The sequence below is a fragment of the Macaca fascicularis genome, chromosome 8 (assembly GCF_037993035.2).
Source record: "Macaca fascicularis isolate 582-1 chromosome 8, T2T-MFA8v1.1".
Taxonomy (NCBI): Eukaryota; Metazoa; Chordata; class Mammalia; order Primates; family Cercopithecidae; genus Macaca; species Macaca fascicularis.
Window position 1 is genome coordinate 13,304,419 of NC_088382.1, and position 14,464 is coordinate 13,318,882.

General features: G+C 46.1%; 1 protein-coding gene across 1 annotated transcript in view; it reads right to left on the minus strand.

Moving 5' to 3' along the window:
- The window catches only part of LOC135964640 (SH3 domain and tetratricopeptide repeat-containing protein 1-like), a 55,413-nt gene extending 45,561 nt beyond the window's left edge, over window positions 1-9,852 (minus strand). Inside the window, exons 1-2 of the mRNA XM_073999921.1 lie at window positions 9,846-9,852; window positions 5,990-6,078 (exon numbers count right to left, since the gene is read on the minus strand). Of these exons, the coding sequence (XP_073856022.1) occupies window positions 5,990-6,078; window positions 9,846-9,852 (96 nt within the window). The remainder of the gene's footprint in view (window positions 1-5,989; window positions 6,079-9,845) is intronic.
- Between the last annotated feature and the right edge of the window lie 4,612 nt (window positions 9,853-14,464).

Here is a 14,464-nt window from a genome sequence, read left to right on the forward strand (position 1 = left end):
ATGTACTTTGCGACTATGAAGAGTCCTTTGTGTAAAACTTGAAAAGGCAAGGTCCCAAATTCCCCATATGGGTGTTTCTTCCAGTAGAGGAATTACTCTAATGACTTCTTAGCAAAACTTACATGATCAGGGCAGGCCATCAAAATACTCCAGAACACAAAGTTTAGCTCCATTTCTGATGGACCTGTCTCCACTGCTATCAGTCTCACCAACAGCCTCACATCAAGTCAGAGGAACGGTTTTTTCATTTAAGAAGGATCTTCATGGCTGGGTGTGGTCGCTCACGCCTGTAATCCCAGCACTTTGGGAGGCCAAGGTGGGCGGATCACGAGGTCAGGAGTTTGTGACCAGCCTGGTCAACATACTGAAACCCTGTCTGTACTAAAAATAAAAAAATTAGCCAGGCTTGGTGGCACGTGCCTGTGGTCCCAGCTACTTAGGAGGCTGAGGCAGGAGAACTGCCTGAACCCGGGAGGTGGAAGTTGTGGTGAGCCAAGACTGCACCACTACACTTCAGCCCGGGCAAGAGGATGAGACTCCGTCTCAAAAAAAAAAAGAAGGATCTTCATGTTCCTGCCAATTTGAAAAAAAAAAAAAAATTGGTATCTGTTAACCAGAGGTAATGAAAAGCACCTCCCAGGCTGCTGTAGTAAGTGGATTGGTAACTGTGGTGGGAGATTCCAACCCGCGAGACCTGTGACTATATCACGCAGCAAAAGGGCTTTGCCAAAGTCCTTAGGAGGAGTATCTTGGGCTATCCAGGGAGGTCCAATCTAATCCTATGAGCCTCTAAGAGCATAGAACTGGCCAGGCGAGGTGGCTCACACCTGTAATCTCCGGACTTTGGGAGGCTAAGGCAGGCAGATCATGAGATTAAGAGATGGAGACCATCCTGGCTAAAATGGTGAAACCCCATCTCTACTAAAAATACAAAAATTAGTTGGACATCCTGCTGGGCACCTGTAGTCCCAGCTACTCAGGAGGCTGAAGCAGGAGAATCACTTAAACCCGAGAGGTAGAGGTTGCAGTGAGCTGAGATCATGCTACTGCACTCCAGCCTGGGCAACAGTGTGAGACTCCATCTCAAAAAAATATTTTAAAATAGGGCATAGAACTTTCTCCAAGTGCAAGAAGAGAAATGCACACAGGGGAACTGAAGAGCCTGACCAGGTCCCTGGGTTAGCTAGTCCTGAGCTGATGGGACCACGTGCAAAGACCAGATAGAGGCCTCAGGAGCTGAGGGCAGCCCTCAACAGATGGCCAGCAAGGGAACAGACACCTCAGTCCTGCAACCACAAGGAACTATATTTGGCCAAAAGCGCTTGGAAACAATTCTCCAGTGAGGAATGCAGCTCAGCCCACATTATGATTTTTGCCCGGTGACACCCACGTCAGAACAGTGGGTGCCCCAAAAAACTGTGAGATGATACAATTTCAATTATTTTAAGCCACAAAATTTGTGGAAATGTGGTAAAGCAGCAACAGAAATGAATAGTGATTTACGTGGAAACCCCTAGAAGAGTGTCTGGCACGGTGTTGACACTTGACAAGTGTTTACTGATTTCCTCACATCGCAAGGCAGGGCTGGCCACACTCCATCCAAAACAATAGATGATAGACTTGTTCTGACAAAACAGATTCAGTGAATTATAAATGGCCCAGAACACCTACAAATTTTAAGTTTCAGGTAAGTGATTGACTTTCCTTTCACTTAGAAACCTCCCAATGCTCATCTTACTGACAAACTCTAAGTACCAGGCAGGAGACTAAACACCAGACAAACCCAGCCCCAGATGCCCCGAGGGAGCCCGTCCCAGCACTCACTCCGCTGCACTGAAATGATGTCCAAGTCAGTTGATCCCACTAGACCAAGAACTCCAGCTCTCCATGTGTGAGTCACCAGTGCTGCCTCTGCATCTCTGCTTCTAGGATGGTGCTTCTGCACTTCACAGGAAATCTGTATCAATGTTTGTCAACACTATGTATGACAGTGTCACTTAATATCTGCACAGAAAACATCAATTCTTTGAGGACCAGGGCCGGGTTTATTAGCCTTCGTACTCCCACTGCCACTGTCTGGGACATCAGAGGCACTCGGTAGAAGTTGGTGAAGAGAAAGAAAAGGCAGAGGAGAGAGAGGAAAGCAGGACCAACACCGCAGACACAGATTCTGAGGTGGCTGGAGGAGAGGCAGGACAGAGAAACTTCCTGGTTGCTGGGATGGGGTTCACTGTGATACCTGCTGCTGGATTTCAAATGTCAAAGGTGACGCTTTGCTGACCTTGACGTCTGACTGCCCTTTAGCCTTCCCAACCTCAAGACAGGGCACTTAGAAACTGCAATGTCAAGAAATTATGCTTCATTAAGGCATGGGAATGTTATTTACATGAACCTTCATTACTGCATTTTTTTTTTACATGGGAATGTAAATAATTGAAGAGATTGTTAAAGACTAATCACGCACATTCAATAACTTTGTAAAATATTAATGATAACTGAAACACAAATTTTGATGTTCCCCAAAAATGCTAACATATAAAACAATACTGGCCAATTAAAGATAGAAAACAATCCTAATGAAGCTCCCCAACAGACACATTAAAACTTCTCTGTACATTAAACATTTGAGATTTCAAAGGAAAACCCAGATTCATTCCATTCTTAATATGGCGTTTAAAAAAAAATCTTAGGTAATACAATATTTCATTTAAAATTTACAAAATTCCATTACATTCATAATTTCGTTTGATCCTCAAAACAATCTCCTGAGTTAGGCAGAACAGGTATTACTAACAACTAACTCCATTTATAGGTAAGGGAACTGAAGTTCAGCAAGTACTTGGGCTTAACAAAAGCTTTAATAGGGCCACATATCGAAACCAAATCCTCTGCTCAAAAGAACTAGAATAAGTTATCTTTTACATATTATTCATACTGATATCCTGTCAATATCCAAAAATGTTTTGAGGTAGCCTGCAATAATAGACACCTATCCAATAAAAACATTAAAATGAAAAACGGGGAAAAAAACAGCAGGTGATATGGGAGACAGACGAAGGTAGATAGCAAAGGCTGAGACTTATAATCTAAGAAAACTTAATCTCTGACCTTCCAGTTCCAGGGAGATAACGCTAAAGGAAACAAGATGGTTTATAGACTCAAAATCTGACAAAAGAGAGGTTGCATCAGTTCTTAACTCTGAAACACTCCTAGCAGCCACAGCAAATCTCTAGGACAACATACCAATGGCATCAAAGCAAGAGTATACTTCAGTGATAGAGTGAATTAAGTTCCCTGTTTGGGACCCAGGCCAGGGCTAGAGAAAAGAACTCTGAAATATAGAGCTCAGAAATAAATCCTCTGTCGGCCACAGGCAGTGGCTCACACCTGTAATCCCCAGCACTCTGGAAGGCTGAGGCGGGCAGATCACGAAGTCAGGAGATGGAGACCTTCCTGGCTAGCACAGTGAAATCCTGTTTCTACTGAAAATACAAAAAATTAGCCAGGCGTGGTGGGAGGCCCCTATAGTCCCAGCTGTTTGGGAGGCTGAGGTAGGAGAATGGAGTGAACCCAGGAGGCGGAGCTTGCAGTGATCCGAGATCCTGCCACTGTACTCCAGCCTGGGCAACAGAGCAAAACTCTGTCTCCAAAACAAACAAACAAACAAACAACAACAACAACAACAACAACAAAAATATATATATATATATATACACACACACACCCTCTGTCTTCTCCATACCCATATGTCCCCTTCCGTGAGAGACTTCCTTTCATTTAATCCATATAAAAATCAAGCCTACTCTAAATGAAAAATACTTCGACATAGAAGCAGCATTAACTAGTTAAGTTTTATTAAGACATTAATAAAATCTAGAAAACAATAAAGAAAATCTGGTCGCGTTTTGAAGCCCTCTCCTAAGATCAGATTCCCCAAAAGAACAAAGTGTATGGGGCATATAACAAAGATATTTTCCTAATCTAAGAATGCAAATCAAAATAAAGGCAAAATCCTACTGAGTGAAGCAAAAATTGTAATTCAGTAGCTCAAGACTTGACCAAATGTCTATTTTTAATCCCTATAATCATCCAAATAACTAGGAATAGCAGAGAAAATTGTGTCTCCTTTCTACAGAGACACATGGTTTTAAGAAACTCAAACACATCAAATTCCCACCTTACCAAACAGGTAAATTGGAAAGGAGCTTAGTATTTTATTTTTAAATTATTTATTTACCTTTTTATTTTTTAGAGAAAGGGTTTCACTCCGTCACACAGACTGGAGTGCAGTGGCATGATTATAGCTCACTGCAGCTTCTAATCTTGGGCTCAAGTGATCCTCGCTCCTCAGCCTCCCAAAGCGCTGGCATTACAGGTGTAAACCACAGCAACCGGCCTATTTTAAAGAATTAATTACCATATACCTTAGAATTGTAGCTCCTTTATAGGTCATTCAACATGTGATGCAATTTTTTACAAGTGCATTTTTTTTTTTTTTTTTTTTTTTTTTTTTTTTTTTTTGAGATGGAGTCTCACTCTGTCGCCCAGGCTGGAGTGCAGTGGTGCAATCTCCGCTCACTGCAACCTCCACCTCCCGGGTTCAAGTGATTCCCCTGCCTCAGCCTCCCGAGTAGCTGGGACTACAGGCGTGTGCCACCACACTCAGCTAAGTTTTTGTATTTTTAGTGGAGACGGGGTATTTTTAGTGAAGACGGGGTTTCACTGTATGAGCCAGATTAGCCATCTTCTAACCTCGTGATCTGCCTGTCTTGCCCTCCCCAAGTGTTGGGATTACAGGTGTGAGCCACCACACCTGGCAACAAGTGGTAATTTTCAACTATGCTTCAAACCATTACACAAGCCAAGTACATCTACTCAAGGCACTCTCAAGTTTCCATTTACTCCCATTTTAGTCAACAAAATAAAATGTTAAATTGGAACATATTTCACATGACCCTTAAAAGATCAACAAAATGCTCCTGAAAAGTTCTGAGCTCAACAACTCCATTAATGAGAAAAAAACAAATCAACTGGATATAGGGAAGATGCTGCACATAAAACACAATTGTGAAGAATATGCAAGATATTGCCAAAAAGTTACTTAAGTTTTCATCATAGATACTTGTCCTTAAGTCTGAGATAAAGTATATACTCATGTAACTAAACTCGTTTAAAAGGAAACAAAGGGGAAGAAGAAAAAGAACTTCCACTTTAGAATCCACATTTTCAAAGGCGTCCATTATTTACACCATTGCGGGGAAGAGAATTTTTCTCTGCTGTATTTGCTTGAAAGAATTAAAGCTGTAGGGCAAAAATTCTTGGAAATTATGTAGTTTACGATCCTCAAAAGTGAGAAAAATGAAGCCCAGAAGAGAAGGCCTTCCAGGAAAATTCCAGAGCCGGAGGTAGACCCAGTACATTGTTTTTGTTTTTGTTTTGAGAGGAAGTCTCACTCTATGGCCCAGGCTGGGGTGCACTGCAGCCATTTCACTCACTGCAACCTCCACGCAGTCCCCTCAGTGAGTTGGCGAAGCAGTCTCGCTGCGAGGGAAGGCGGGGAGGGCGGGGAGGGCGGCGGAGTCTCCCACTCGCGGTGACCCGTACCCCGCCCCACGAGTGGGTCCTCGCAGGGCCCCCTCTGCCGCACGCGGGGACCAGCCACCCTGCGGGGTACGGGGCAGAAGCCCGCGCCCGGGTCCATGCAGTCCACTCCGCGGCAGACGCGGGGAGCCGGGGAGCAGTGGGGACCGGCCCCCACCCGCAGGGCAACCGGGACTCCCCGCGCGGGCCCACGCGGTATCGCAGCAGGCGCGAAGCCCCCGGTGCCACACGGGGCCGAGACAAAGCCCAGGCGCAAGGACCCCGGATCCCGACCTCGGACCCTGCGGAGCGGAGCTCGGACCCTGCGGAGCCGAGCTCGGAGCCGCCACACCCGGGGCAGAGACGCCCACCCGGTCTGGAGACCCCGTCGCCCATGGCGCCGTCTCACCTCAGGCCGCCGCCTCGCAGCCCTAGCTCCTCGCCGCGGCGCCTGGGCCGACTGGAGCGCAGCTGAGCAGCCGACAGAGCCACCGCAGCCTCAACAATGGAGCCCCAGGGCGGGGCCGCCGCCGCGCCGCTTCAGCCCGTGTTGCCCGCTCAGGATCCGGCTCGGATCAAGGAGCTGCAGCTGGCGCGGGGCTGCGGCCCGGAAACACACCCTGCAGGTGCACACGGCCCTGCCCGCCTCCCGCCGCCCCGCCCCGCCCCCAGCGGAGCCAGGCGCCCAGGGCCCGCCCCCCGGCCAAGGGGGAGCCAGCTGCGCGGAGAAGGTGGGGCCTGGGGGAACAAAGGGAGGTTGGGCGGGGCGGCGCTGGGACTGGGCGTGCGGGGTACCGCGGGAGGACCGGACCCAAGAGCTGGCCGGATCCTGGCCTCCTGGAAGACCCAGCTCAACGTCCACCTGGAGTCTACTGTACAGGACGCGCTCATCTCAAGCCCAGAACTCAGGCTTTTAGGACAGAGAGCGAGAGACAGGCTTGCTTTACAAAAAGGGAAACTGAGGTCCAAGGAATAGGATTGCCTGCTGCCCGAAGTCACGTAGTCCCATTCACTCGTTCACCTTGTCATTCAGCAAACATTTGGAAGCACGTATGGTGGGTGTTAGGAGTGAAGTAGGGCCGGGCGCGGTGGCTGGCGCCTGTAATCCCAGCACTTTGTGGGGCCGAGGCAGGTGGATTACTTGAGGCCAGGAGTTCGAAACCAGCCTGGCCAACAAGATGAAACCCCATCTCTGCTAAAAATACAGAAACTTAGCCGATCGTGGTGGCGCGTATCTGTGGTTGCAGCTACTGGGAAGGCTGAGGCAGGAGAAATCGTTTGAACCAGGGAGGTAGAGGTTGCAGTGAGCTGAGATGGTGCCACTGCATGTGCTCCAGCCTGGGCGACAGAATGAGACTCCGTCTCGAAAAAAAAAAAAAAAATTAATAGATGGGAAGTAGAGGCGAACCTAGGCCTTCCCTGAAGGAGCTCGGCCAAGGAGTACCTGAAATGTCTCTGCATCTCTTTAAGGTCTGATAAACGAACCAGGAGCGAGCACTAATCACTTCCCTTTCCTGCCACAGAGCTTTCATGTGTTTGCTGTTCCCCGCCTGAAATGCCAAGTACCAATGGTATTTATTTATTTATAGAAATGGGGTCTCCCTATGTTGCCCAGGCTGGTCTCAAACTCCTGGCCTCAGGCTATCCTCTCGCCTCAGCCTCCCAAAGTGTTGGGATTACAGGCATGAACCACTGTCCCCAGACCTGATCGTCTTTAAAACCTCTTTCCTCATCTTATTTGAGCTCCCTGCTTCATGTGACCCCACACCCTTGGTTTCCCTGTACTCCCATAGCTGCTCCTCGGTGGGTCCCAGGGACCCACCCCCTTCTCTGCCCAACTTGTATATGTCTGGACTCAGGCCAAATGCCCTTCCATTTGCAGTGGGCACTGCCACAGGAAATCTCATGCCCTTCCGGGCTTCACAAACCATCCACATGCTCTGCTGCCTGCCAGAGACCTCCATCCCATCAGATGCCCAGCCCTGACCTTTCCCAAAGCTCCAGCTGGACGCAGGGAAGCATCTCAAATTTTCCACAGGCCGAAACAGAGTGCTTTATTAGTGCCCTAACCTGCTCATTCACATTCTTGTGATTCTCTGTGAACAGCCCCTCCATCCACCCAGCTGCTCAGGTGAAAATCTCAAATCCTCCTCCAGTCCTTCCTCCCAGAACCTCTCATGCAGCCCTCTGCCTTCCTAGGACACTGAGCACCCCTCACTCCCAGTGCCGGCAGGGGTGCTGTCTGAGTGGCTGCCACCCACGTGGCATGAATTGTGACCTTTTGCCCGGAGTGGTGGCTCACGCCTGTAGTCACAGCACTTTGAGAGGCTGAGGCAGGCAGATCGCTTGAGGCCAGGAGACTGGGACTAGCCTGGCCAATATGGTGAAACTAAAATACAACAATTAGCCAGCCATGGTAATGCGTGCCTATCATCCCAGCTACCCTACCGAGGAGGCTGAGGCAGGAAAATTGCTCGAACCTGGGAGGCAGAGGTTGCAGTGAGCCAAGGTCACACCACTGCACTCCAGCCTGGGCAACAGAGTGAGAATCTGTTGCAAATTAAAAAAAAAAAAAAAAAAAAAAAAAAAAAAAAAAAGCAGAAGAAGAAGAAGGAGAAGAAGTGTGACCTCTCTAAGGCAAGGCAGTGTCCCACTCTGATTCAATTCCATGTGTAAAACAGGACCTGCACCCTGAAGGCACTCACCCAGGGAGGCTGCTGGGATGGGTGGATGCAGTTAAAGTCTTCTTGGTGGCTGGGGCTGACCCCATCCCCATCGCTCTTCCCACACACACCTGCACACTCATCACTCCCAAGCTTGCACCCACCACTGAAAGCCTGTTCCTTAATCTGATTTGCCTAACAAGGTCCCCGGATGAACAACACATGCTTCCCTACCTCTCCCCTGCTAGGGCCCCACCGTGTTCTGGGATGTACTCAGGGATCAGGAGAACAAAACCTCAGGGAGTGAAAGGACATTCCAGGGTGCAGGCCTCTGCATCCCCCTCCATGCCCTCACCCCTGCCTGACACACCCTCACCCCTGTACTTGACCAACTCCTACCAACCCTTAAAGTCTCACCAAATTCAGTGGTGGCAGCCACACCCTAAAGTGGCTGACCACCCCCCAGTGACCTATGCCCTTGCATAATCTTCCTGACCTTGGGTACGAGCAAAACCGGTGACTGGCTTCTAACCCATAGAGCCTGGCGAAAGCAATGGGATGTCACTGTCACAGTGCATCACCTTCGCACACTAGAGAGAACGGTTCCGCCTGCAGGCGCTGCAGGAGGGAGATGCTGTGCTGAGAAAGGACCTTTGGAGGGCCCCGTAGGCAAGGAAGCAAAAAGCTGGGCCCTTGCCAAGCGGGTCCGAGGAAATGAATTCGGCCAATAACCTCGGCGGACCTGGAAATGGATTCTGCCCTGATGTAGCCTCAGATGAGGATGCAGCCCAGCTGCTTAGCGTGAGATCCCAAGCACACGACCCGCTAAAATGTGCTCAACTCCTAGCTTGCCAAAATTGGCTTAAAGGTGTGTGTTGTTTTAAGCTTCTAAGTTTTTAGTTATTGCCTATGAAAGTGTTAAAATATGAGACAATAACTTAAGTCCCCTCCCCATCACACACATTCTGCTTTCTGGCATTCATCACAATTATACTTATTGATTTAAAATCTCCCTCTTGACTGGGTGCAGTGGCTCAGGAGTTCCAGACCAGCCTGGCCAACATGGTGAAACCCCATCTCTACTAAAAATACAAAAATTTGCTAGATGTGGTGGTGCAATCCTGTAATCCCAGCTACTCGGAAGGCTGAGGCAGGAGAATTGCTTGAATCCAGGAGGCAGAGGTTGCAGTGAGCTGAGATTACACCATTGCACTCCAGCCTGAGTGACAAGAACAAAACTCTGTCTCAAAAAAAAAAAAAAAAAAAATTGTCTCTTACCACTAGCATGAAGGTTCCATGAGAAGAAAAATGGAAACTCTTGCTCATAACAGTGCCCCAAATGCCCAGCACGGTGTAGCTCTAGGGCAGTTAGTCAATGGTGCATGCTGCTGGTTGGAGGGCCCAGCTGGTCCTCCCAGCTGCCTTCTCTTTGGTCACATTCCATTATAGAGAACAGAATAGTTTCTTGCCTTTCCAGAGTCCCTCTTAGTGGGGATTGGCCTAGTGACATTGTCCTGCCCCGGGAGACATAAGTGGAAGTTGGCTGAAAGGTTTCTAGCCTTGGTGTGCTGGGACAATTTGAACCAGGACATGACAGCTGACCGTCCATTGTGTGGGAATTCTGCAACTTGGTTGTTCAACACATTCAGTACTTAAAAATATTAAATAATATAAACTCGCAAATTAAAAAATGCATTAGACCAGATGCAGTGGCCCACGTCTAACACATTGGAAGCCTGAGGCAGGAAGATCACTTGAGCGCAGGAGTTCAAGACCAGCTTAGGCAAAAAAGGAAGACCCTGTCTCTACAAAAAATTTTAAAATTAGCTACGCATGGTGGTGTGTGCATGCAATCCTAGCCACTCAGGAGGCTGAGATGGGAGGATCGCTTGAGCCATCTGTTCAAGACTCCAATGAGCTCTGATAGTGTCACTGCACTCCAGCCTGGGTGACAGAGCCAGACCCTGTCTCAGAAATAAATATATTTCATATATTAATAAATTTATAATAAATGTATATATACACATTTATGTATTATAATTATATATTTAGACATAAATATCTATTTCTTGTTTTATTTATTTATTTATTTATTTATTTTGATATAGAGTTTAACCCTTGTCACCCAGGCTAGAGTGCAATGACACAATCTGGGCTCACCGCAACCTCCGCCTCCTGGGTTCAAGTGATTTTCCTGCTTCAGTCTCCTGAGTAGCTGTGATTACAGACAAGCACCACCACGCCTGGCTAATTTTTGTATCTTTAGTAGAGATGGGGTTTCTCCATGTTGGTCAGGCTAGTCTTGAACTCCTGACCTCAGCTGATCTGCCCACCTCAGCCTCCCAAATTGCTGGGATTGCAGGTGTAAGCCACTGTGCACAGCCTATATTATATATTTATATATTATAATTATGTATATTAATTTTATGTAATATATATAAATATAAATATAAAAACTTTCCTTGCCTTCTCTTGTTTCTACCTACAGTCAGTCCCATGACTTCAAATACTATCTACATGTAGTAATTTTAAATTTATAGTTTTTTAATATATATATATTTTTTTATGTTGTTGCTGTTGTTGTTGTTGTTGTTGTTGAGACAGAGTCTCGCCCTGTCACCAAGCTGGAGTGCAATGGCACAGTCTCAGCTCACTGCAACCTCTGACTCCCGGGTTCAAGCGATTCTCCTGCCTCAGCCTCCCAAGTAGCTGGGCTTATAAGCGCCCACCACCACGTCCAGCTAATTTTTGTATTTTTAGTAGAGACAGAGTTTTGCCATGTTGGTTAGGTTGGTTTTGAACTTCTGACCTTAACTGATCACCCACCTCGGCCTCCTAAAGCGCTGGGAATACAGGCGTGAGCCACCTTGGCCAAAATATTTTTCTGTTTCCAAACATTTTATATGAGAGGAAAGTGGAGAATAAATTATCTGACACTCTACTGTAAAAAAAAATCTTTGTGCCTCTCTTCTTTTCATCTTTCCTAAGTGCACATATTACCAAAATGTCTTTAGGTTGAGGTCTCCCCGTGAAAACTTTACAGGGTGTTGTGTCCTCAGCCACCCTCCTGTCTTTTCCTAGTCCTGGCATTTTAGAACTGTCTGGGGATGACCCAGGATACCCACTGTGGCCATGTCTATTGGAGGGTCTAGTGAGTATCAGCCCCAGGGTCATCTCATCCCCAAGGACAGCCCGAGGTAGGGGGTAGAGTCTCTCATGGGAGCAGCTGGATGCTCTTGGCCTTAGAGGAATCTCCTGGTATAGTTTCATCTAAAATGGTGACCCCTTAGGGTTATTAAAATTTTAGGACATTAAAATGAATGGACAATACAACGTAATGTCATTAAAGCTAGGTTATTGAAACTGTTCCTCCAGCCGGAGCTTTTATTCCTCGGAGACACATTGACGATCCGCAAATGGGATGCTGATATTGAGAGGAAAAGGCAGAAATGATTTCTGCTTTCTAGATTGTCTCAGACTTGCGAAGAGAGAAAAATTGTCCCAAAGGACAAGGAAACCCACCCCAGAGAGGATGTGCAAGAACCTGAATATGAAAATGCACTTAAGGCACACAGGAGGGCAAAGAGCAGTGCCAGTGCCTCCTAGGTGGTCACTGAGTGCTTTACTGAACAGGATGGGTGTCCCGAGGAATAGAATGGCCTGCCGTGACACTTAGAAAGGTCTGTGTTGGAGTCAGCAATGCCTCTCCCTGAGTTTGTTACCTTGATAAGGCTTGTCCGCTTATTTGACTTTCAGTTTTTCATTGACTATAAGATACATGTTGTCAGTACAGCTTGAAAGATAAAGGTACTATTTCCAAAGTAGCAAGGTAAAATGACGTATATAATTTGCTAAAAATTCATATTTATTCCTTCCCCAGAGTGAGTGTAGTAGGTTTTAAAGGTCTGTTCTTTTTAAGGGTAATTTCAAATGGAATTGTAGGACTTAGCTTTGTCAATGCTACTGGTGAAATAAAAGTATGATAGATAAATTGATGGTTTACAAAGATTCACCAAAATGTCAGTTCCCCTCTTGTAGCATGGTGAAGAATTTATGACAGTGGATACATCTGTATCCTCTTATCTGGATATCTGAGGGGTTTTTTGGTGTTGTTTTTTGTTTTTTTGGAGACACTGTGTTGCTCTGTAGCCCGGCTGGACTGCTGTGGCACCATCTCTGATTACTGCAACCTCTGCCTCCCGGGTTCAAGTGATTCTCCTGTGTCAGCCTCCCGAGTAACTGGGATTATAGGCACCTACCACCACACCCAGCTAATTTTTGTTTTTTTTAGTAAACACGGGGTTTTAGGCCTGGCACGGTGGCTCATGCCTGTAATCCCAGCACTTTGGGAGGCCAAGGTGGGCGGATCATGAGGTCAGGAGTTCCTGAGTTCCAGAGCAGCCTGGCTAACATGGTGAAAAACTGTCTCTACCACAAATACAAAAATTAGCTGAGCCTGGTGGCAGGCACCTGCAATCCCAGCTACTCGGGAGGCTGAGGCAAGAGAATTGCTTGAACCCGGGAGGTGGAGGTTGCAGTGAGCCAAGATCTTGCCACTGCACCCAAGCCCAAGCGACAATGCCAGACACCATCCTCACACTTGACATAAACCCTGGCTGCAGAGTAAAATCAATCACTTGTGGAGATTTTTTAATATAATGATGTGTCAATTTCAACCATGGATAAGGCCATTTAGCCTTAGTAAGACCTATCGTGTTAAGATTGTGCCTGTTTTGCAAAATTTCATGTCATCATCCCACTTGTTATTCAGGAAACATTTTCTCTTGAGTTTTAGGTTCAGTACTGAGGCTCCTTGATGGACAATACATTTTCCAATTCTGAGGACAAGGCAGAGGAAGCCCCCTCTGTGAGAACTTTCATTTTGCTTCTGGAAAAGTACATTGAATCAAATATAGGAAAGGCTTGCATGGTGGCTGACAGGTTCGCCTGCTTTATCATGCTGGTGTTTTATCTTCTGGACAGAAGTAAAAGGAACACAGCTATGTCTGTCTCTGTGTAATAACTCAGGACTTACCTGAGTAAACTCTGGGGTGTCATGAGATGAACTGCTACCTCCACTTAGAGAGGCTTCAGGGACAAAATTTCAAGAGATTTCTGAGGGATAGAAGAGCAGGGCTGCCTTATTCTCTGATCCCAGGTAACTACTCAGAGACCGAGGCAAGGGTTGGGGACACCCAAATGCATATACTAGGTGTCTTTGATACAGCCTCCATTTCCTTGCTAAATCTATGCAATGACACACTGAGAAATCTGACGAGTGGGGCTGAAGATCCCTGATGTGTCAGTTCCAGGGTTGGATGGAAACAAGTGGTTTCAGTGGACATTGAAGTAAAGGGAGGTGAGCTGTGAGGAAAGAGCCGTCGAAGACTGGGGAGGCTCGGAAGTTGGGGTAGAATGTCGACCCATAAGCCAAGGAGTGCAGATGCACATCGATTTGTTAGGGCTGCATAAATGAAAGAAGGACTTCACCAACACACTAAGTTTTTTCAACAACCGATTGTATTCTTTCAATATTTGTAAGTATTGATCTTTTGGAAATGTTTAATGAGATTTCTTATATAATTCTGCATTCAATTTATGCCCAGGTCACTTTGCTATTATACATTTATGTGCTGCATTTTTATGAATAGACATTTTCTCAAATTTCTTAATTATTTTGCTAAACTATGTGTTAAGAGTTTTTTCTATGTGTTAAATCAAGCTGGAAAAATAGTCACTTTGCTATTATACATTTATGTGCTGCATTTTTATGAATAATTTTCTCAAATTTCTTAATTATTTTGCTAAACTATGTGTTAAGAGTTTTTTCTAGAGGTCCACCTTCTTGACTCACTTTTCTGATGAGAAATCTATCAGGTTTCTCCACAGTGATTTTCAAATTTGATAGCTCCTCAATGTGAGAAACTTAATGTCAACTAAGAAATGAATTACCACTAAAGAATCTTCTCCTTTCAAGATGCTAACCGTGTTTTGTCCAGTGTGAAATCTCACATGTGCCACAAGCGTTACTCTGTGAAGAAAGGATTTCTCATGATTTTTCAAGGCATAACTTCTCCAGTAAGAAGTGTTTGGTATTCCAAGAGAATTCATTGCCCTTGGAAAGACTTTCCCTTCTTATTTAGCTTATAAAGGATTTCCTTTCTTATTTTCCATTTTAGCAGCATTTTATCACTGTGTTTTCTTGTGAACATCAAGCCTAG